Source organism: Ochotona curzoniae, unplaced genomic scaffold (genome assembly GCF_017591425.1).
Source record: "Ochotona curzoniae isolate NIBS_2020 unplaced genomic scaffold, NIBS_Ocur_1.0 contig_64, whole genome shotgun sequence".
Taxonomy (NCBI): Eukaryota; Metazoa; Chordata; class Mammalia; order Lagomorpha; family Ochotonidae; genus Ochotona; species Ochotona curzoniae.
Window position 1 is genome coordinate 40,733,811 of NW_024466502.1, and position 23,286 is coordinate 40,757,096.

Consider the following 23,286-nt stretch of genomic DNA (forward strand, 5'->3'; position numbering starts at 1 on the left):
TGCCATTGCTGAGTCTGTCCAATTGATTTCATTTAAGTTTTTTTAAATATCCATTCCTTGTTTTAATGTCAGATTATTATGCTTAGGTTAGTACTGTTACATCAGCTTCTAGATAATTTATTTTGATTTGTGTGTAGTATATCAGCCTCTGCCAGAATCGCTGATGAACAAAATAGAAATGATTTTTACCTTCATGGTGCTGACTCGAGAATTTATTTGATCTTGAAATCCTAAGCTAGCCTACCTGCACCACGACACCTGGCCGTCTCAGAGTAAGATTCCAGCCATGGAATCCTGCTGGGCTTTACTATCTAGCAGCACTGTGGCTGCACGGGTGAGCTGCATGCAAGGGAAGAGTGAAAGGATTATCTAAGCATGTACAGTGTGAATTGTGGTTTGTGACCACTGCAGACAATACAAAGAAAACTCACAACAGCACTGCAGCATGACTGACTTCCAAGAAACAGTAGCAGACTGGGACAGAACAGCTTGGCTTACAGCAATTTGAGAATGAATGGCAATGCAGTATTTATTTCATAAACAAGAAGTTAATTCGGAATGTTAGTGGATGGTGGAACTAAAAGATATTTATTTTAGTGAAAAAAATTTTTGAAGTATATAAATGAGGAATCAAAATTTGAGAAGCCAGTGTTGCGCTACAGTAAGTTAAACTACTTTAACTGGAACACCAGCATCCCAGAGCCTGTTGAGAGACATGGGTTTATTTTATTCATGGCATAAGTGACTGATGGTGGTGCCTAGGTTGGTGATCTGCAGCCGTTGTCATAGTGCACCACATTAAATAGCAAGAAGTAAAGCAGCAAGCGTAATTGAGGCAAATCATGATGGGTAAAGCAGCCTGTTGTAGTCCCCAGAAAGAAGGCGGTCAGTCCGAGGACACAGCTTGAGATCTGCACCTTGGCATGGGAGGCTGTCCCGGAGACTGCTGCTCTTCACACACAGCTCACCCCTCTCCGAATACACTCCCTAGAGGGAACACTTTGTATTCAGAGTTGTGTGCCTTCCCCACATCGCTGCGCAGAGTTGTGGACTAGAGAGAGCCAAAATAGAAGCTGTGTGAAGCAGCCAGTGTATTGAGATAGTGACAGCTGATGGTGGCTTGAACCAGAGTAATCGTTACGCACACAGTGACACGGTTCTTTGAAGGAACTTCCCATGTGTTTGTAAAGAATAAGTGGGGAGAATTTCAGAAGTCATTTCTCTTGTGCTGATCTTTAGTAGATATGTGTATTATAGATACCTTAAAGAGAAAACTCCCAAACTTTGTGGCCTACATAATTTAACATTGTAAAGAAAGAATGAGATGAGACAATTTACTCTGTCAGGTAGTCTCATAGAAGCAAGAGGGTAGTTCAAAGAACAGTAAAGTCTGCATTTTGTTGTGAAAACAGGGACAACAAAAAGTACATCTCCTCGCCCCTGTCCTTGGGGCCTTGAATAAGAAAGCTACTTTTGATAAATCTGCCTTTTTCATTATATGGTGATGTCTTCTTCATGACAATTATACCTCAGTGAAGATTTACTTTCTAAAAACAATTAAATATTAATCACTCCTGGGAAACTGAGAAATGAAATTGTGCATACTTTGTCTCAATACTGCTGAATCCCAAACATGGAATTTACAGTGTTTGATTTTCTAAATATTATTAAGCTGTTTAGTTACTGACAAAAAGTCTATAGTAACTGTAATCATGTGTCGGTAAATTTTTGTCATTCAGGGAGAAAAAGTTCAAGGCTGAAATCCCAGTTATAAGGTTCCTTTACACTCTGCACTGACTTTCAAATCGAGAGAAAAAGAGGGCGAACTCTTTCATTCGCTGGTTCCTTCCCAGATGTCTACAACACTGGAAACTGGAGCTCCTTTCTGCTCTCCCCTGTGGGTAAAGAGGCCCACGCACCTAGGCCACCCTCGCTGCTCTCCCTAGGCGCATTAGCGGGGAGCTGGCCCTCGAGCTGGCACCCTTATGGAATGCTGGCTTTGCAAGCAGTGGCTTTGCTTGCAGCAGCACATACTAATTCCTATTCTTTATTATGTTTTTGGTTTTTTCTTTTTTTCCCCCTAGAGGAGATTTTGTGTAGGTGTTTTGGGGTTTAGTTTTTTTTAAGAAAGAGTGACAGGAAGAGAAATTGATCATCCATCTGTTGGTGCCTGCCCCAGATAGCTGCAGTGGCCTAGACTGAGGCCTAAAACAGGGAGTCAGAACTCTGTCTGGTCTCCCACATGGGGGTGGCAGGGGCCTAGGGACTTAGGCTGTTCTCTACTGCTTCCCAGACACTTAGCAAGGAGCTGGATTAGAAATGAAGCAGCTGGGATGGAAACTGGCGTACCATTTGGAATGCTGCTGTCCTAAGTGGTGGATTAACCCGCGACATCGCAGTGCTAACCTGTGAGGCTTTACCACTGTGTTCATCTTTCTCATACTGGTTTTGTGTTTTCTCATTTTGTGGACTGCTGCCTGTTTTTTTCATTTGGAATGCATGGGTGGTAAATAGTTTAAATTTTTCTCTGTTTCTTTATGTTCTCACTGTTAGCTACCAATTAGCAGCTAACTCCTGATGAGGAGGACTTTGACCTGCTCATTCTCAGGAACTGCATGCCAGCTTTCCTGCATTTCCACACTCGCAAACACTGCCAACCTTATTCTGTTGGAGGCAGCTGCTTCTGGCTTTCTAAACCATAGGAACTGCGTTGTTTTTCTTTTCTTTCTTTGAGGGGAGGGGTTCTCTTGATTATAGGTGTTTCGAAAATTTTTCTTATACTCTTACATGATATAGCTTTGTAGTATATAGAGTTTCCTCTCCCCTTCTTCTCTCCCTAAATTAACTGTTCCTCGCCCTGCCTGCCATGTTAGTAACACTCCTGTCACAGTATGGTCTGTTAGTAACAGTTACAAGTTTTAACCCTGCTGTTTGTGTCATTGCACTGTAGATGTAGGCAAAGTTAGAACATCTAGCATCATACTGCCAAGTATACTTAACTGTTTTGTTGTAAGTCCTCTCTTTATTCAGAAGTAGAAACACGTACTACAGTGTATCTTTGCTTTTCAGTTGGCTAATCTCCATTATACAGTTCCTCTATGACAATACGTACTTGATTACCCATATGCTTGTTCTGTCCTTTCATGAAGGCTGTCATATCAGAGAGAACATACAGAATTTGTCTTTTGGGGACTGGCTTACTTCACTAAGCATGATGATATTTAGTTGGGATATTTTGTGACACATGGTAGAAGTTCATTTTTTTTAGGTTGTATATTTTAAGTTGAAGGGCAGAGACAAAGATATCCATGTAATGATGCACCTCCAAAATGCCTGCAAAAGCTAGGGATAGGCCAGTTGGAACCAGGAGCCCAGAACTTGGTCTGATAACCCATCTAGGTGGCAGGGACGCAGCTGCTGGAGCCGTCATCTCCTGCCTCCCAGGGAGCTAACAGAATATTGGAATGGGAGTTAGCCAGGTCTTGAACACAGACATTCCAGCGAATGATGTGGATACGCCAAGTGACATTTTTATGGCGTGCCAAATACCCACCTGGCAGATGGCCTTAGTGAGCTATAACCCATTAAAAATTATCTTTTTTATTGTGTATAATTTTTCTTACATATTTGATTCTTTCATAGTCTCTCTAAATGCAAAAAAAAAAAACCCCAAAAATACAGTGTTAAGTGGCTGTATAAAGCTTAGTACACACTGTACTATTATACTTTTGTAAGCATCTCCTGTTGGTATTGTGCGCTGAGTACAGATGTCGCACAAAATCCACTAGCTTTGTGATGCTCACCATCCCATAAGAGCAGCTTGCCTCTACGAAGTTGCTATTACAGCAAGAAGTGATCTCTCAAAGTTGGAACATATGACATAAAATGTGGAGTGGCATCAGTAAGGCTTCTAGTCAAACGGAAGGCTGTTACGTTTCTTGGAAGTTAGATGAGGATTTAGGTGAGGGTGCTTAGGGCTGTGCTCCCTTAACCCTCATATTATGTAGGCATCAACTTTTTTTTTTTAAAGATTTATTTTTATTATTTTTTTTATTGGAAAGGTGGATATACAGAGAGGAGAGACAGAGAGGAAGATCTTCCGTCCGATGATTCACTCCCCAACTGAGCGCAATGGCCGATGCTATGCCGGTCCGAAGCCAGGAGACTCTTCCAGGTCTCCCACACGGGTGCAGGGTCCCAAAGCTTTGGGCCGTCCTCGACTGCTTTCCCGGGCCACAGGCAGGGAGCTGGAAGGGAAGCGGGGCTGCCGGGATAGAACTGGCGCCCATATGGGATCCCGGGCGTGCAAGGCCAGGACCTTAACCACTGCGCCACCGCGCCGGGCCCTGTAGGCATCAACTTTAAATATTCTTGGCTTTCCTCCTGCTTTGGTGGATTTGCAACAGCTCAACTAAGTGGGGAAGTTGACTGTGAGAGAATTGTGAACACCTTAGGTATGTTGAGAGAATCATGTCTTTTACAAGAAGCCCAAATATCGGGGGTCCTCCCGTCCCGCGGAAGAAATCACCCGACACTTGAGAGAGTCTCCAAGGCGCTTTTTATTCTGCTCCTCCGTCCCGTCGTGACCGTTGTCCGTTGACCGTTATCACCGTTATATCCGTTACGCTCCAGCCCCTCCCCCGCCAAGCCCCCCGCTTAACTGTCAAACTTGACCAATCAACTTAAAGAGAACCAAGGCACACCAATCAGGGCAAAGGGCCAATCACAGGGCAGGAAATGGTCAGTGCCCCCAACAGCTCCCCCTTCTTGTTTTATTAAGCAAGGGACCGTGCCTGTCTTAGGTGTTCCGAGTTCAGGCTCCCCTTACCCATCATGGGCTAACCACGTGGCTAGGAACGTGGCACCTGTCTTAGGTTGGTGAAGCCATATCGGATACTTACCCGTCTCTGGCTACCGGTCCAGCATGCCTAGCCAGACTTTTAGGGATTATCTGCTGTGAAGGGCAAGCACAGCTTGCACTAGCAGCTGCTGTTACTGCTGCTGACGCTGTGCTCAAGGATGAAGCATCCACAGACCCCAAAGAATGATATAAGGCCCATGGCTACTATACCAGCCCATTGGTGTGCAAAGGAAAGATCCTTTAGTATGCAATTTGTCCATTGCTTTACTGTGGCAATCTCTACTTTTATGCTATTTATGGCTATAATTTGGGATCTTAGTTCCTATGTCAAATTATCGAATCGTATGGACCAGCTTCCACTAGGGGATAGCATAGCGGATAATTCTCTGGACAAATTCAGTGCTCGGGAACCATTGGTGACAATAGAGGGAGTGACACACATTCCAGGTAGACTAAGCACACAGGAGGTCCCCATATGATGGAAATAAGTTGTGGAATGCGTACCAGCACCACAGTGCCAGAGCCATTCCAACACTGGTTAAGGGCTCACTTAACTACAGAGCAATTAACAATAAACATAAATGGAGCTTGTACACATACATAAATAGCATTATAGATAACATAACAACTGCAATTAACTTTAACATTTTCTTCCCATATTCTAGAACTACTACTACTATAATTACAATTTCTTATCACTACCTTATCAATAAATGCAAAAGCTGATATATCTGAACACCCACCCCTATTAGTGCAAAGTACCCAGACATTCCAAGACTGAGCAGAAACAGATTGAACAGGGTTACCATATATATAGTTATACCCCACAAAGGCACAATTTGAACAGGTAGGAAATAAATTGGTCACAGCAAGATCAGGTGCTACTCTTCTAGGAGTCACAGTACTTTGACAGCAGTCCATTCTGGGGGCCATTTCCAAGGCCCTAGACAGCGAGTCAATATTTGCTGCACACCTTTTATGGTGCAGTTTTAGCTGGAGATTCTGGTTGTCTCCTCTCGGTATCTGAATGAACATCAGGCTGGTCAGCATCCACCACGTCCACAGGTTCATCTTGCTCCGGCTTTCTTATCACTCGCGTCAAACGTTCTGGCACCCACACCGGTCCATCAGAATCCTGCGGAAAAACACAAACCGCTCCTCGCGTCCGTCGTAAGACAGGATGCGGGCCCATCCATTGTTTTGTTAAAACATCCTTCCACATCACCCAATCTTTGCAGGGGCCTGCGCCAACAGTGTGGCGTTCGGCAGCAGAATGGCCATCCAAATCCAGAATCAAAAAGTTAAAAATATAAGTAACTAAAGCCAATTGATGTTTAGGACTTTTGGGATATAGGGTGGCTCCTACTCCCCCTTTTTGTTTTATTAATAATGCTTTGAGAGTTGCATGGGCACGCTCTACCACAGCCTGGCCTGTGGGATTATATGGGATGCCAGTAGAGTGTTTAATTGCAAATTCAGAACAAAACTTATCAAATGCTTTGGCTGCATAGGCAGGTCCATTATCAGTCTTATAACACTGGGGGACGCCCCAGGCTGCAAAAGCCTGAAGGCAGTGAGATATAACATCTTGAACCTTTTCCCCTGTATGAGCTGAGGCATAAAGAACCCCAGAGCAGGTATCAATAGAGACATGAACAAAAGAAAGGCGACCAAAACTGGGAACATGGGTAACATCCATCTGCCATATATGATTAGGCATAAGACCACGGGGATTAACCCCAAAGCAAGGCTGGGATAAAAATGGGACACAATTTTGGAATTGTCTAATAATACAAAAATATGGTCAGATCCAATTAGTATACTCCAATACCTGTTGGAAATCATTAAGAGTCTTTAAACCATCTATTCTGATTTTTTTTTTTTTTTTTTTGCGTTTCCATAAGACTTTCTCACCTTCCTGTATACGTCCTCTGAATTTATCAGTGCCATCTGTCAGGCAAGACTTAATCAATGTCCAGAACCTGACCATTCCTGGAGGGATGGGCTCCTGCTGTTCCGCCCTAGCTAAGTCTCTGCCTAAGTGTTCCCATTGTGGCAGGATCAAAAGATCCTCCTCCAGAAACCACAGCACAATCCTCTGCACAGTTTGCAAAAACAACAGCACTGTCAGCAGTTTCTGCAATAAAGGTTGCATGTGCACTGAAAAAGTTAAATTGGCCATATTTCTAACACCGCTGATCGTCGCTAACCTGCAAACTTGACCGATTGTCAAATGGTGAAATTGATCTGATCCTTAACTGCTAACTTGAATGGGCGCTAAATCGCAATCCTGAATGGCGGTAAACTGCGATCGTGAATGGCGGTAAACCACGATCCTGTATGGCGGTAAACTGCGATCGTGAATAGCGGCAAACCGCGATCGTGAATGGCGGCAAACCACGATCGTGAATGGCGGTAAACTGCGATCCTGAATGGCGGTAAACCACGATCCTGTATGGCGGTAAACTGCGATCGTGAATAGCGGCAAACCACGATCGTGAATGGAGGCAAACCGCGATCGTGAATGGCGGCAAACCACGATCGTGAATGGCGGCAAACCACGATCGTGAATGGAGGCAAACCGCGATCGTGAATGGCAGCAAACCACGATCGTGAATGGCGGTAAACCCAGCTTTAATGGTCGCTACCCGCAAACTGGACTAACTCGACTCGTCGCTACCCGCGAACTTGACTAACTCGACTCGTCGCTACCCTGCGAACTTGGCTCGTCGCTAATCCGCGAACTTGACGTGCACGTCCCCGCTGCTATCAGCGGCTCCCTGAGGTAACCTGAAACCTCAGCTTAAATGGGCCCCCCGCTGCTGCGGCTTCCTGAGCAAAAAGCTCAGTTGTAAACTAATTCCCCGCTCTAAGCGGCTCCCTGAGCGATCTGCTCAGCTTACCTTCCTGGCGTTCACCAGCTGACTTCTATCGATTCACAGCGCCAGTTATCTTCTTTCTATCCGAGTCACAGCACCAGGTATATTCTATCCGAGTCACGGTACCAGATATCTTCTATCCGAGTCACGGTACCAAATATCGGGGGTCCTCCCGTCCCGCGGAAGAAATCACCCGACACTTGAGAGAGTCTCCAAGGCGCTTTTTATTCTGCTCCTCCGTCCCGTCGTGACCGTTGTCCGTTGACCGTTATCACCGTTATATCCGTTACGCTCCAGCCCCTCCCCCGCCAAGCCCCCCGCTTAACTGTCAAACTTGACCAATCAACTTAAAGAGAACCAAGGCACACCAATCAGGGCAAAGGGCCAATCACAGGGCAGGAAATGGTCAGTGCCCCCAACACCCAAAGACAGGTTTGGGACCTCTGAACTCCAGGAGAGGTTGAGTAGTATACATATTTTTCTCCTGGGTGTCGCTGCCCTCCTCTAGCCTTCTGGGTTCTGAGGTGAGATCTGCTTTTGAGATGTGCTACCAAGAGAAAGGTGCATTCTGGGTATGTGGTTCTCTTAGCAAGAAATCAAAAGTGACAGGTATTAGATGTGTGTTAGTAGGGATGCTGTGTCTGTTTTTGACTTACTAGGTTACCCAAGGTTACTTTGTGTATTTTTTAAAACCTTTAAATGTAGCGATTTTCTGAGACTGATTTGTTCCTTCTTGCTGCTTGCTTGTGCTTGGGGCTGCTGTGATTTTTCTGTGTGAGATCTTTCTTGATTTTTCTTGGTTTTTCATATTCCAGGATTTATTTAAACCTCCCAGTTTGCTGTCTGTCCCATTTCTTTCCAAGGTTGTTAGGGATCTTTGTTGGAGCGCAAGCCACCTTTGTAATTTCAGCCTGCACTTTTCAACTTGTGCCCTTTTACGTAACATTTTTAAGGTATATAACGGAATCAGCTAACATCTTATTAGTGCTAATTTTTTCTTTTTAAGGCTAAAACCCTGGGTCATCATATTTTGAGATATTTTCTGTATGAATTTGACTTTTTGTTTGAGTAGGGCTTCTTTTCAAGATTTATTTATTTTGTTATTGGAAAGTCAGATATATGGAGAGGAGGAAAGACAGAGGAAGATCTTCAGCCCATTGATTTAATCCCTGAGTGACTACAATGGCCAGAGCTGAGCTGATCCACAAGCCAGGAAATTCTTCCAGGTCTCCTATGCAGGTGCAGGGCCCCAAGGTTTTGGGCCATTCTTGACTGTTTTTCCAGGCCACAAGTGGGGAGCTGGATGGGAACCAGGGCCACCTGGGCACAAACTGATGCTCTTACGGGATCCCAACGTGTGCAAGCAAAGACTTTAGCCACTAGGCTAGTGTGCCAGACCATTGAGTAGGTTTTGAAATTGAACTTCTGCTATGCACATGTAAAATCCATGGGTATACATTAAATTTAAAATAATTTTCTGTGACCTAGAAATGCATTGAAATCCTTGAATGTGTTTTAAATTCTGTATCCCCCGTTTTCTCTGTCTACATCAGTGTAGGGGAGTCTTCAGTAATATTTGTGCCTCTGTCTCTTCTTTGGCTCTTGGTGATTGCATTTCTGGCTATCAGATTCTTCTCCTTGGGACAGGTTTCTAAGCTCTGTGTCCCACAGGTCTACAGTTTCATATTACTTATTGCAGTTGGCACATGGCTATTTGCAGCCACTTGTGCCACTCCCTCCAGCAAGTTCCAGGTCTAGGTTCTTATGTTAGATTTCCACCGTGCTTTATGTAGCGCCAGCTGCTGGCCCAGAGTTATCACCTCTTGTGATAACCGTGCAGAGGCTGCACTGCTGTCTGTACAACCTTTCTCCCACTTCCAGTTGGAGCAGGTCCCAGGATATCAGGTTGTCTATATAGCTAGGTTGTTGGTGGTGCTGATCTTGCCAGAACCTGTTGGCCGTTAGGTCTGAGGGCTACATTGTACAATGCCACAGGCAGTATTATTTTCCTGTGGGACCAGCGCAATGCACTGAGTTCAGGGAGTTGTCACCGAGCTCAGCACATGTGCAGCTCACTGTTGTCCCTGCAGTCTTAAATTGTTTACCACATCGTATTCAATAGCATCTAAAGTGCCACTACTAGAGTTCTTGATCTGCTGGCCTTTAGGTCTTCCTGGACCTATCTTGGGTGGAACCTGTAAAATGCCACATTGTAGCAGTTTGCTGATCCAGAAATAACATCAGTCCTAGCTCAGTGCACTTGCAGTAATGTCCTGTACCCTTTGCCTCCTTCAACAAAATGGCGCCTGGTTCAGCTCTTTTTAGAGAGTGGGCTGGGTTTGAAATCACCCTGTTCCGCACTACCCTTCTGGGATCTGCTGCTCTGTCTCTGCTCCTGGTCAAATCAAACAGACCAGCAGGACGGGCAGTTCTTTGTCTGGGTTCACCTCTGGAGCTCCCAGTGAAAGTCCCTTCTCCGCTGGTTGCTGGTGGAGTTCCTGCTGCTAGTGCAATTTGGATCGCCACTTGTTGAATGCAGCTGAAGTATCAGTCACTGCAACACCTCACTGTTGTGTCCACTGCTTTCCTGTGTCTTTCAGTCTGCAGGTGCCCCTCTGCTGCTGTTCTGTCCTCTCCTATTTCCTGGAATGTGCCCTCTCTGCTTCACCCTGGCTAATGTTTTTGTGTCTGTTTAAATGTATCCTTACCCTATCTGCCATCTTGATTCATCTCTAGTTCAGCAGTTCTGAATTGCTGCTAGTCTCGCCATTCCAAGCACAATGAAATTTGCAGAGTCCTTAGTCTCTGTTTGCCTTGATTTTCACTGCCAACACATTGCTGTTGTAGTTGAGTGATTTGTTCTTTTCTCTGTCCTCTGTTGTGATACTAGTTATTATCTGCAGGTTCTGATTGACTGCCGTATCCTCCACCTGCAGTTCGATATGCTGTCCACTGCTCCGTCTCCGCCACTGGGGAGGCTCAGGATTGATACATGCACTGGATGGTCAGACCATGGAATCTGTAGTTCTCTTCATGGATGGGGTTGTGAGATCAGTAGTTCAGTTCGAGGGATCCCCAAAGAAACTTTGAGGTGATCCCAGACCTGATTCTTGTGTGTGCATGGCAGTACAAGATCCAGCACAATCCATCACTCCAGTCAGCTTATGCATGTGCTGGTGCTTGCAATTGCTGGGTCAGTTCTTTTTTCAGCCCTGTCTTCTACGCAAACCAATGGGTGTTGCAGTATACCCTGATTCTGCCCAGTACACACTCAGCTCTCACGCATACCAGTAGGAGCTGCAGCCTAGTTGAAGTGACCCACAATAACCCCCACCACTCTCACACCCTGTCCTGGTTCTTGTGCTTGCCAGTATGTACAACAGACTTGTTCAGTGTGTCCCACATCCCATTCAGTTCTCATACATGGCAATCAACAATTGAGTGTAATTCAACCCAACCAACCCCATTATTCAACCGCCATGCATACTGGCAGGTGCCTTTCTGTCTAGGCATGCCATCCCAGTCATGGTTCTCATGCTCTCCAGTGGGAATAGTAACCCAAGAAGTAGGTGCTCACTGTTTCCCTAATGGACACACTTCCGGAATCATGCACTCTCCAAGTGTTTCTGCAGTTTAACTTGACAGAACCACCAGCACCCAGCCCCAGCCGTAATGTCTACTGATACGTGTTGCGACCAAACCCAGCTCGACCCAGATTCTATTCTGGTGCTTGGATTCTCCAGCAAGTGATGTGAACTGGTTCAGCTTGGTCCGCTCCTGACCTGTGCCAAATGTATGCAGCTGGGCACAATTTCCTGGCCTGATCTGGGCTACTCTCTATTGTGGTTCTTGCGCTCACCTGCAGGCTTTGTGTCCCGACAGAGGAGTTTCCCAAGCTCCTCCATCAGAACCTCTCCCATTGCCAGATCTTGCGCGTACCCATGGGTCCATGGGCCATCCCTACTTAGTCCACATCCTGTTCTGGCAGTAACAGTGGCCTTTCCTGACTGGCCTTCAACCCATTCCAGTTCTTACTGTTGGATGTTTCAGCCCAGCCAAGGCTTGTCCATACCCAGACAAGGCTCACTCATGGCTCAGTAGGGGCACAGGCCTAGCCTAGTCCATTCTATATCTACCCTGGTCCTCCAGAGCACCAGATGATGCTGGAATCTAGCCCAGTCTGGTACATCCAGCCCCAGTCCACACTTTTGCCGAGCAACACTGCATTCGTATCGAGACCAGAACACAGCTCTCACTCTGGCCCCCGCACTCACCACTGGGAACCCTAATCCTGTCAGGGTATCTTCTTAGCTCCCCAACTAGGCCTGTTCCCAGCCACAGATCTTGCACATGCTAGTGGGTGCTCTGACCCAGCTTGGCATAGTCCCTCTCCTGTCTTGGCCTTTGCCTTCCACTGCTGCAGCCTGGCCTGGCCCAGCTATTCCCCAGTCCTAGCTCTTGGTGGTAGATGCTGCAAACTGGCCTTGCTCAGTCTGCTCTCATCCCTGACTCATAAAAACCAGTAGGTGTGACAGCCTAGCCCGACATGACCTGCACTCCAGGCTGATTTCTGTTCTTGCTGGTGAGCTAAGGTTTGGTTGGTCCTGCCCGGTCCATCTCCTTAAAACCCACATATTAGCCAACCATTGGAGCTCCTTTGCCCAGCTTGCCTGACCCCCTGGCCTGGATCATCTGATCACCAGCAGGAGTTATGACCTGCCAGGGGAGTTTGCCATGTTTCCCCACTTGACCCACGCCCAGACCCAGATCTCATACATGCCCAGTGTGTATTAGGCCCTTGCCTGGCAAAATGTGCCCTTCCATCTTTGCCTTGTATGAGCTGGGGAGCGTTGGGGCCTGGCCTCCCCCACACGCTGTTTTAAGATGTACATGTGGGGGTTGCATCCTGGACCTGCCCAGACTGTCAGACTGTTATCGGTTCCTGTACCCGTGAGTGATGACAGGTTTTGTGGTAACACCTGGTTTCATCTATTCTGTATTAAACTCACTCCAATGACTAAACCTACAGCACTTTTCTGCTAATTCTTCATGACTTTGACTCTCTTTGCTAAACCCAGATGTCCATTCTTAACTCAGTTTACCTATCAGTTAAGTTTATTCGGTAGCTTTAACTTACTTTTTCTCCTACCTCACTGTGGAATCTCTCTCTGCTTCCTTTATTGATTGCCCTCTCTTTGTGTGTCACTAAATAATATATTTAGGTTTGAGTCCATGGTCTTTTTACCCTGGGTAATCTCATCCTTGTGTATGCCTTTAAATGATGTCTGTCCAATGTTATTTCTGGGTCTGACTTCTCTTCCACTTTGATATTTAACTGACACTTCAAACATCATAAATTCAAAACCATTCCCATATCTATTACTCACAAAAAGCTGTGGTTCCTTCCAGAAGTCATTAAATGCCAGTCAGGCAGTTTAGGCCAGAAATGTTGTTTTTCATGTGGTTTAATTCCCTGAAAGGCAGAGTGGGATAAAGGTGAGCTGTAAGTTTGAGCAGGTGTACTCCTCGAGTCAGCAGCGCCAGAAGGGAAGGGAAGAAAGGCTGGAGGAATCGGGCAGGCTGCAGGGCAGTCTTCAAGGCCTGTCCTTTGGAGCTGCAGTATCTATACCCCAATGCTAAGTCATTTGAAAAAGGCTTCTCTGGGAAATGGACATGAGGTTGACTCTGTTCAGGCAAATCAATTTCCAAAGTGTGAGAGCTATCTGCCAGTGTACATCCTCTTTAGTTGCAAGACTTATGCAGGAGCCTGGAGCTTCTTCCGGGTCTGCCACATTGGTGAGAGGGCCCAAGCACTTAGACCATCCTCTACTGCTTTCCCAAGTACTTTAACAGGGAGGTGGATTAGAAGTGGAGCAGCTGGACCCAGCATAATAGCCTAGCAGCTAAAGTCCTTACCTTGTACATGCCGGGATCCCATATGGTCAACGGTTCTAATCCCAGTGGTCCTGCTTCCCATCCAGCTCCCTGCTTGTGGCCTGGGAAAGCAGTTGAGGATGCCCCAAGCTTTGGGACCCTGCACCCGTGTGGGAGACCCGGAAGAGCTCCTGGTTCCTGGCTTTGGACTGGCTCAGCTCCAGCCATTGAGCTCACTTGGGTAGCGAACCATCGGACAGAAGATCTTTCTCTCTGTCTCTCCTCCTCTGTATATCTGCCTTTCCAATAAAAATAAATTTTTTTAAAAAAAAGTGGAGCAGCCAAGACTTGAACTATGTGCCTATGTGGAATGCCAGTATTGCTAGTACCATTTATGGCTCCAGCCCCTGTATCATGCTTTCTCCTCATGTCCCATATTCAGTTCATCGAATATTAGCATATTAGTTATGCTTTCAGATAACATACACAGTGTGACCACTGTTAGAGCAGTTCGTTTGTTCTGACTTGAGTGTATGCCTTCATCAACTCTTGCATGGAATATTGTTGGATGTTTTTAACTGCTCTCCTGTGATGCAGTTTTCTGCATGTAGCATTGGAGTGATTCTTCCAGAACCAAGTCATTATTCCAGTACTACAGCCTCACCTTTCACTTAAAATAAGATCCTTAGTTTTTTCTATTGTTTATACTTTTTAAAAATTTTTATTTTTGACATGCTTACATAGTTGATCAGGCTGGGAAGGATTGAGGGTTAGGGGAGAATGGGTGTAATCATTATTTCCAATTTTCTTTTCCTTCTTCCTGTTTCTGGGGGAAGTGGGGAGATAAAGAGAGAAGCCATACCCAGCTTCCCAACCGCTCCAGTACCTGAGGATGAACAGCCACCCAGTATCAACCCAGGCTCCTGATGTGGCACATGCTCAGAGTTCTGCCCAGGTGGTTTCGGTAATTTGGAAATGCTATTGAGCTCCTTGATCCAGGGATGAGAAAACTCTTCCAATGTCCATTTGCTGACACAGTCAACCTTATAGTCTCCATTTGTGCAGATTTTTGCTGTCATCATTTGACTGGGGGTAGTTATTCCAATTTGTTCTGTTCTCCTTTCTCTGCTGTGGTACCAGATGTCCTCTGCAGGTCCTAATGGGCTGCCGTATCCTCCATGTGCATTAGGGCCTGCTCTTGACTGCTCTTTGACACAGAGGAGGACCAGTTCTTGCAGGTGGGCCCAAGGATCGGGGGCAGGTGACCTGTGCCCCATTGGACACCCCTGCCTCCTGGGCTCATGGACCTGGCACCTCCTGTACCCAGACTAGCATGGCTCACCTCACTTAGGCATCCAACAGCGGGTGCTGCAGTCCATTCTACTCCCAGTTCCAGCTCCTGTTGGTGGGTGATGTATTTTATCCTGGCCTGGCCAGCCCCCAGTCCTGGCCGAAATGTGGACTGGCTGGTGTTGCAGTCCAGTTTAGACCATCTTGTACATTGTCCTGGCTCAGAGCTGCCAGTGGATGTTATGAACTGGTCGAGCACCATACCTGTACCACATGTATGCCAGTGGGTATAGTAACCTCACCTGGTCTGAGCTGCCCCTTGCCTTGATTCTTGCGCTTATCTGCAGGAACTGCATCCTGACAGAGGAGCTCAGTTCTCCTCCCAGCAGCAGATCTCACGAACAGTGGAGGGTCCTTGGCCCAGGCTGACTTGTCCACCTCTTGTCCTGGCAGGAACAGTGTCCTTGCCCAGCCTGCCCACACCCATTCTGGCTCTTACTTTTGGGGAGTCTTTCTGTTACTTATAAGCCCCTCCACAATCTGGGTGCCATCACCTCTCACATAGCCTCCTCCCCACCTGGTTTGCACCCTTCCAACCACAAAGACCTCATCTGGATTCACAGCTTCTCTGACTTACCTTTCTGTTCTCCTGATGTACTCTCCACTTTGTAATTCCTATCCTCCTTTATCGGCCAGCGGCCTTAGAAGATGACAAGATGTGTGCAATGTACATGTTAAGTGACTTGGTTAAAGTAATCCAGGTCTGTGTAGCAGACCCTAGAAAAAAGTTCAGACATTTTTGTTTTTACCAATGTATTGTTCCTTCAGTTATATCTCGGTGTAGAAAGATTAATGTGTTTTGAAATTAAAAAGTGTAAGTGTTCATCTTGGCCAAGGTTTCTTGAAAAGCATTGATAGTTTGTCGCCTACAGTTTTGAATTGACTTCTAGTAAAATACAGTGCTCTGACTGCGTGTACTGGGATTGAGTTTATGCTATCTCATACATGGAAATAATTGTTTCTTGCTCTTTTTTTTCTATGCAGAGCTTTTCATCCTACTATAAAGGAGGATTTGAGCAGAAAATGAGCAGGCGAGAAGCTAGTCTTATTTTGGGTATAAGGTAGGTGTGCTATATAACTATTATTTTGTTCTCTAGCCAACTTTGTCCTGAAAAAGAAATAAAACATTATGATAAGGTTATATACTTGCTTAAAATTTCCAAGTAGGAGGCCAGAGAGAACCTATTGGATTTTTGCTTTTAAAAAAACTTCAAATCTAAAGTATCCAACTCTCCCTATTCAAAAATAACAATAATAATGTGTTGTTTTTTATCCTGAAAATATGAATAAATTAGTACAAATATCCTTTTGGGACAATGGGTTCTCTCTGGATTTAGTTAAAATGTGATGTTTATCTTGTTTTTAGTTGTAACACAAGATCTGTTTCATAGTTCTTTCTGCCTACATAATTTTGACATCTGGCCTGTACCATCTTGGTAACCACTGACTGTCTTCACTTTGGATAGTGTAGGGGGAAGCTAGTGATATTCTCAGATTGCTGTGTGCTGTCATTGAAGGCTTCATGTTATTTAATATTTATGCATATAGTCCTGGGGGCCCACTCAGAATTTTTATGGGAATTGATTTACAGTGTACTACCCACTGTAGATCTTGGTGATAATGTAATGAACAAGTTAAGCAGCGTGGACAGTGAAGTCCTGTACTGATGAGACAATTTTTTGAATTTCTGTTGAGAGGCAGAAAGACTGTCCCACAGACATGTGCCCGCAGGGACAGGCAGATGCGCTCACGCCTACTTGTTCACTCCCTAGATGCCCCTAATTCCCAGGACTGGACAGGAGCTAAGGCCAAGGGCGAGTGACTCAATCCAAGTCACCCACATGGGTTTCTGGAACCCAGTTACTTGAGCCATCATTGCTGCTTTCCAGAGTCTGTAAGCTCCAGTCAGGAACCATGTCTGGGAACCCAGCTTAGGTATTTGGATCTAAGACGCTGGTATCTTCACCACCAGGCTAATTACCCACCCTACACACACACACACACACACACACACACACACACACACACACACACACACACACGTCAGTATATTTTCACCACCAGGCTAATTACCCACCCTACACACACACACACATATATGTCAGTATATTTTCTAGGCAAAGTACTTCAGGATATGGATACATTACTTTGTTTCCACTTTTCAAGACCATCGACTTTATTTAGACCATGTAATAAGTAGGTAAAGGCAAAATAGTCCTGTTGCAGCTGGGACTCTAAGGACCAATCACTCAGGTAGGGATGTCAGCCTCCCCAGTGGCATCTTTAAATGCCTGCCCTTGAAATAAGGTTTTTAATAGAGCCTCTGGCTTTTCAGGGCGTTTAACTTTTGCTGTCAGTTTCTTTTAGAGGGAGTTACAAAAGACATTTAAACACCTTTTACGTATGTAATCCTATAACTTGTGCTGTTAAACAATTTAGAGCCTACAAAGACATGTCAGATGTATACAGAAAAATAATAAAGGAAAATTGTGTTACAGAGCACTAAACAAAAGGGAATGATAAACATAGGTAAGCTACCGAAAACTAAATCATACTGGAATCTTCACAGTTAAGTGTTCTTCATTTCTAAATAGATATGTACACAATCTGGTGCTCATAGCTCCCTCATACAATATTTAATGGTCATTTTCTCAAAATTCAGCAGTCTTCTGAATGTAGACTCACACGTCTGTTGACAGAACTACAAACCAAAGAGGGAGTGAGGTAGTTCCCTGAAAGAGCAGGCAGGATGAATGCTCTTTTGTCCTTGTGCGCAAAGACGCACTCATCTCATCCATGGAAGATTAGGTGCGTCTTTAATCAGGTGAGCATCTGGACATGCTTCATGCTCTGTTACCTGCCCACACAGAGTAGAGGTGACCAACATCTAGAAAGCACAGTACTCGCAGGTTCAAGCATTGCCAACCAACAGCAAGTTCCAGACAGACTGGAGAATGGAAATGGGCAGCGTTCTAGGTCCATTGCCAAGAGCAGTGCAGCCTCTGCAGGCCTTGAGTCCCTGGTTGTTTGAGACTCAGTTTTGAATTGTACACGAGGTGTTAGATCTAGCCCATTTTATGCCTGTGGTAACATTCTTTGAAAAATGATTTCTTGGTAGGCCCTGCTGGTGTGTGTTCCTGTGTTAACTAGGTTATCTTTGGGATAATTCTCAAAGATAGGTTTTATCATGTGCATTTTTTACATATGAGGAAAAATGTCGCCCAGAGTGTTTAACCAAGACAGATGTTTCATGACTAACAAGTGCAAGGATTAGGATTTGAGACCTGTAAGTCAGTTAACTAAAAAAACAATAACTTGCAGACAATATACTGTGTTTTATCCCTAAAATTGAAATTATTTTAAGCTTATAGCAATTACCCTGTAGTTTAAATCAACTATTGTTACTCGCAGAGGTCCAGAAGAGTTAGGTAGGTTAGATAAGATAGGAGTATAGCTGTCTTACAACAAATAGGAATTTTGTTATTATCAGTGTTACTTTTTTTTTTTTTTGTAAGATTTTATTCATTTGAAAGCCAGAGTTAGAAAGAACAGGAGAGACCGAGATCTCCACCTGCTGCTACATTGCCCAAAGGCCACAAGGGCCAGGCAGTTGGGCCATCTTTCACTGTTCTCGAAGACCATCAGGAGGGAGTTGAACTGAAAATGGAGTAGCTGGCACATGGACTGGCACCTACAGGGTAGGCAGACATGCAGGCAGCAGTTGAACACTCTGTGCCACAATGCCAGCACCACGTGCTAATTTGTTTTCCTTGCCTGAAGATGTACGAAAGATAAACCTTTCCAATTTTGGTGAAATTAGACTTTACCAAAATTTTAGATTTATAATAACCCCTGGCTTTGTTAATACCATAGGTTTTAATCCCCTGAGTTCCTCACAAAGCTGAATAAACTAAGACATAGGGGTTTTGAGATTTTCTGTCAGAAGATAATTTTAAAAATCTGAAATTATCATGGAGAATTTGCTGCAGGCTAGGCACTGTTATAATGCTTTGCAAGCATCAACTAGTTTAATTCTGACAGTCTGGGTACTATGGTGTTGTGTGTAATGAGAAGACTGGATCACGGGTTTAAGCATTTGGTTATGGGAGTGGAATTTTAGTCCAGCAGAAAAGACACTTACATTGTTTTTATTTAGTGTTTAATTGTTTTCCACAGCATAGTTTTGTAGGTATAGGGGCTTCTCCCTCTCCATTTGGCCCTGTGTTATCACAATAGAATAGTGCCTTAATACAAGTTACAGGCTTAACTTTCTAATATGTAAAAGGTAGAAAACCTGATATTGTAATGTCAAGGTGTATTTACAAGTTTCACTGGGAGTCCTACTTTTATACAGTGGTAAAAACACATACTATACAGTGTTCTTACTTCCTGGTGTGCTAATCTCCCTTGTACAGTTTATATATGTGTGTATGTTTGTGCATTGGCTGTCACATTAGAACATGATAATTGTCCTTTTTGGGTTGCCTTACTTCATTAAGCGTAATGATTTCCAGTTGAGACCATTTTATTGCAAATGGGTAAGATTTCATTCTTCTATGGCTGTTATACAACAGTTTCTTTATCCATTCCTCTGTTGACAGACACCTGTTCCCATGTCTTGTCTTCACTAATGTGAATTGTACTGCTGTAAACCTAAGGGTGCAAACTGTTTTCTCAGATGCAAATTTCATTTCCTTTGGATCATATTTTAAGTTATCTAGATCAGTTCCCAGTTCTGAGCACTTGCCGTGCTAACTTCCAAGGTAGTTGTGCTAGTTTACATTCCCAGCAACAGTGGCTCAAGGTACCTTTTCCCTGCATATTCTCACCAATCATTGTTGATTTCTGTGCGTAGGCCGATCTCACTGGAGTTAGGCAGAACTCATCTTGCTTTCTCCCATTGCGTTGACTGCTTCTTCCCTTTCTGGGACCATTTCCTTGTAGTGCAGAAGCTTCTTAGTTTGATGTAGCCTCACTTGTTTATTTTGGTTTCACTGCTTGTGCTTTCGGCGTCTTATCTGAGTCTTTGCCCATGCCTAATGCCTTGTGAGTGTTTCCTATGTTTTACTCTAGTCATTTGAGGGTGTCTGGGCACAGATCCTTGATCAACACAGAGCTGAGTTTTATATAAGATGAAAAGGATATTGTTTCTTGCTTCTGCAATCAGATACCCAATTTTCGCAGGAGCATTTGTTGGAGAGACCATCCTTTCTCCCTGGGCTGTTTCAGTTCCCCTGTTGAAGAGCAGTTGGCGGTGGATGACACTGTATTCTCAGATTGAAGCACTCAGGGTCACTTCCTGGATCTGACTCCAGCTTCGTGCAGAGGCAGACCCTGGAGAGCAGCAGTGGGGAGCTGACTGGGTTCCTGCCAGCCCTGCGCCTGACCTGGATGGTGCCCCCATCCCAGCTCTCGCTGCTGGGCACCCTTGTGGGGGGAGTGCCAGAGGATGGGAGCACGCTGCTTCTGCTTCTGTATCTCACAGACAAACTTAAGGAAATTTTGAGCAGTTATTCAATGCCAAATGACAATGATTGTATTAAAATCCATCAGTTTAGGAAACAGGTGTCTGGATTCTAGAACTATACAGTACACCACTTTCCCCCCCAAATAACTTGTAATCTGCAGGTTATGACTCCACTAAGCTATATGTTGTGTTGATTTTTTTTAATTGATGCAGAATGAGAACTGACTCTCAATTTCAGCAAACTGAACACTGAATCAATGATTTATTTTAATGGTTAGTGAAATTAAGTGAAAAGCTGTAATTTCTTATTTGCCCACAAGATGGTGAAATTCTCATTAGTTTTTAATTTCTTAGAACCTATATAAATTAATTTATGATCTGAATTTGGTGTTGTTTATTAGAAGCAGTTTAATTTCTTTTTACAGCCCATCTGCCAGTAAGGCCAAGATTAAAACAGCTCATAGGAGAATCATGATTTTGAATCACCCAGATAAAGGTAAGTGTATTTTTCATAAAATATGGAGATATGCTGTGAAATCCTCTTTGTGTACTTAAGTTCATTATAAAAGATAATGAGATGGAAGAATCTGGGCCACATGGGTTGAAGTTTTCCTCAGAGATGCCTTTCAGTCAGTGGCTGTATGTGCTCAGCTTTCAGGACCGTAGCTACTGGCTTGTTAGTGCGGCAGCTCCTCCTGGTGTGACCAAGGAAGAAAACATGAGTTGTGTACTCCGGCTGAATAGGCTGGTTTCGGTGTCTTGTGTTTATTTAACCTTAAGCATAAAAACACAAGATTTGGAGGATTTCCTCTAAATCTCTGAATGAAATGTCATAGATGATTCAGAATTTCTTAATGTTATTGTGGAAGGCTCTGAGGCTGAGCCATTTGTTTGTAACTGGCCAGGTTTTTAATGTAAATTTATCTTACAGAAAGACAATTATTATAACTTTAACTACACTACAGCTGCTTGAGAGGGAGAGCCCATATGCTCATTACTGTTTCTGCTTTAAAATAACAGATGGTAGACATTGCACTGTATTTCAGAAGTCAAGGGGCGGGGGGGAAGTGAAGGGTTCCTTGGATTCTTATTTTCAGACTTTCACTTTAATTATTTGGGGGGGAAAAAACTTAAATTTTGGATTCCTATCTGTTCTGACACCAAAATAAGACATTTCTTTTTCAGCTTTCTCACTTAATTACATACTATAAAAAATATTTTCCTTGAATATCATCTCTGGTGGTTTTCGCACTTAACTGTTCAGTGCGAATGCACAAGCGAATAAACTTTGAAAGGAGGTTTTGCTTAAAATTTCTGTAAACAGCTTCAACAGTTACGGAGAGATCTGCTCAACCAATTTACTTTTTATTGTATAACGTTAGAGCAAATGCCTATGAAGAAAGTGCTGCCTTAAAGCCGTGAGTCTGCTCAGTACCCACTTCCTTCCAGGTCAGGTGGTACCTTCCCGATTGACTGTGGTAGGATCAAGCATTCATGTCCTGATGATGATTGGCAGGTGGTTGATTGTGCTTGTTGGCAAGGATGCAGGTTCCAGAATGTATTTTTAGATACCTTTTGTAAGAAAACAAAGTTTGTGTATTATATGAGCCGATAGTGTTTAAAGAATTGCCTCATTCTGAGATGGATTTATCAGGTGTACTTATTTTAATCTTTTCATCAGGTTTATTATGTAACTGGTTGTAAGGGAATAGACCCTGGATTGGGAAGCCAGCATTTTTCGTGGCATCCTGCCTTCCAGTATTGTGGCCTTGGAACACTCCTTTCGTGTGGACACATGTCCGTTTGGGCATCCGTCACGTGAAAGTGCCAGCATTTGGCCTAACGTTTAGAATGCCCACATCCTCTGTTGGGGTGTGTGAGTTTGAGTCCTGCTGTGCTCCTGATTAGTTTCCTACTAATGCACACGTGTTGGGGTGCAGCTCAGTGGGTCCCTGCCACCCACATGGAGAACTGGCTTTCCTTGGCCCACACCCAGGTATTGTAAGCATCTGGGGTAAAGAGAACCACCGGATGGGAACTCCCCCTCCTCTCTTTGCCTTTCAAAGAACAGAGTAGAGAGAAATGTATTCCTAAGGTCATTTTGTAAGTATAGGACTTAATGTTTTCTATCCAGTTAGTGGGGGAACTTGTATCGTGTACTAATCTCAGTAGAGACTCAATCTCTAGCAATGTCGATACCATCCTCTTCTACTGAAAGTATAGATTGAATAGACGTTATTCTGTGTGGTGGAAGTGGGAGATAAGTTTTCAAAGGCAAACTTCAGACAGATTAAAAACTTTTTTTTTTATTGGAAAGAGATATACAGAGAGGAGGAGAGACAAAGAGGAAGATCTTCCATCCGATGGTTCACTCCCCAAGTGACTGCAGTGGCTGGAGCTGCACTGATCCAAAGCCAGGAGTCCGGCAGCCTCTTCTGGAACTCGCACGAGGGTGCAGGGTCTCAAGGCCTTGAGCCGTCCTCGACTGCTTTCCCAGGCCACAAGCAGGGAGGTGGATGGGAGGTGGGCAGGCGGGATTAGAACCAGTGCCCATATGGGATCCTGGCATATGCAAGGCAAAGACTTTAGCTACTAGGCTACTGTGCTGGGCCCCAGATTTTTAAACAAAATTATCTTTTCCCAACAACAGTAACAAGTAATACTGGGGAAACAGCAAAGGCAGTTCTTTAATTTTGCCTCCCAAATTGGTAATTCTTCACCAATTTGCAATTTGTAATCCTTTACCTGATGGTTTTGAGCGTCATGAATGTATCATCCCTACCCCAAGTAACTTTGTTAGTGTTGCCACCAGCTGTTAGGATAAATTTGGAATTTCAAATGTGTGATCAGCTATA

General features: G+C 44.4%; 1 protein-coding gene across 2 annotated transcripts in view; it reads left to right on the forward strand.

The window, feature by feature from the left end:
• The window catches only part of DNAJC15 (DnaJ heat shock protein family (Hsp40) member C15), a 72,656-nt gene that overhangs the window by 40,500 nt on the left and 8,870 nt on the right, over positions 1-23,286 (forward strand). For both annotated transcript variants that reach the window (XM_040991360.1, XM_040991359.1), the window contains 2 exons: positions 15,949-16,025; positions 20,857-20,927. In XM_040991360.1, the coding sequence (XP_040847294.1) occupies positions 15,949-16,025; positions 20,857-20,927 (148 nt within the window). The remainder of the gene's footprint in view (positions 1-15,948; positions 16,026-20,856; positions 20,928-23,286) is intronic.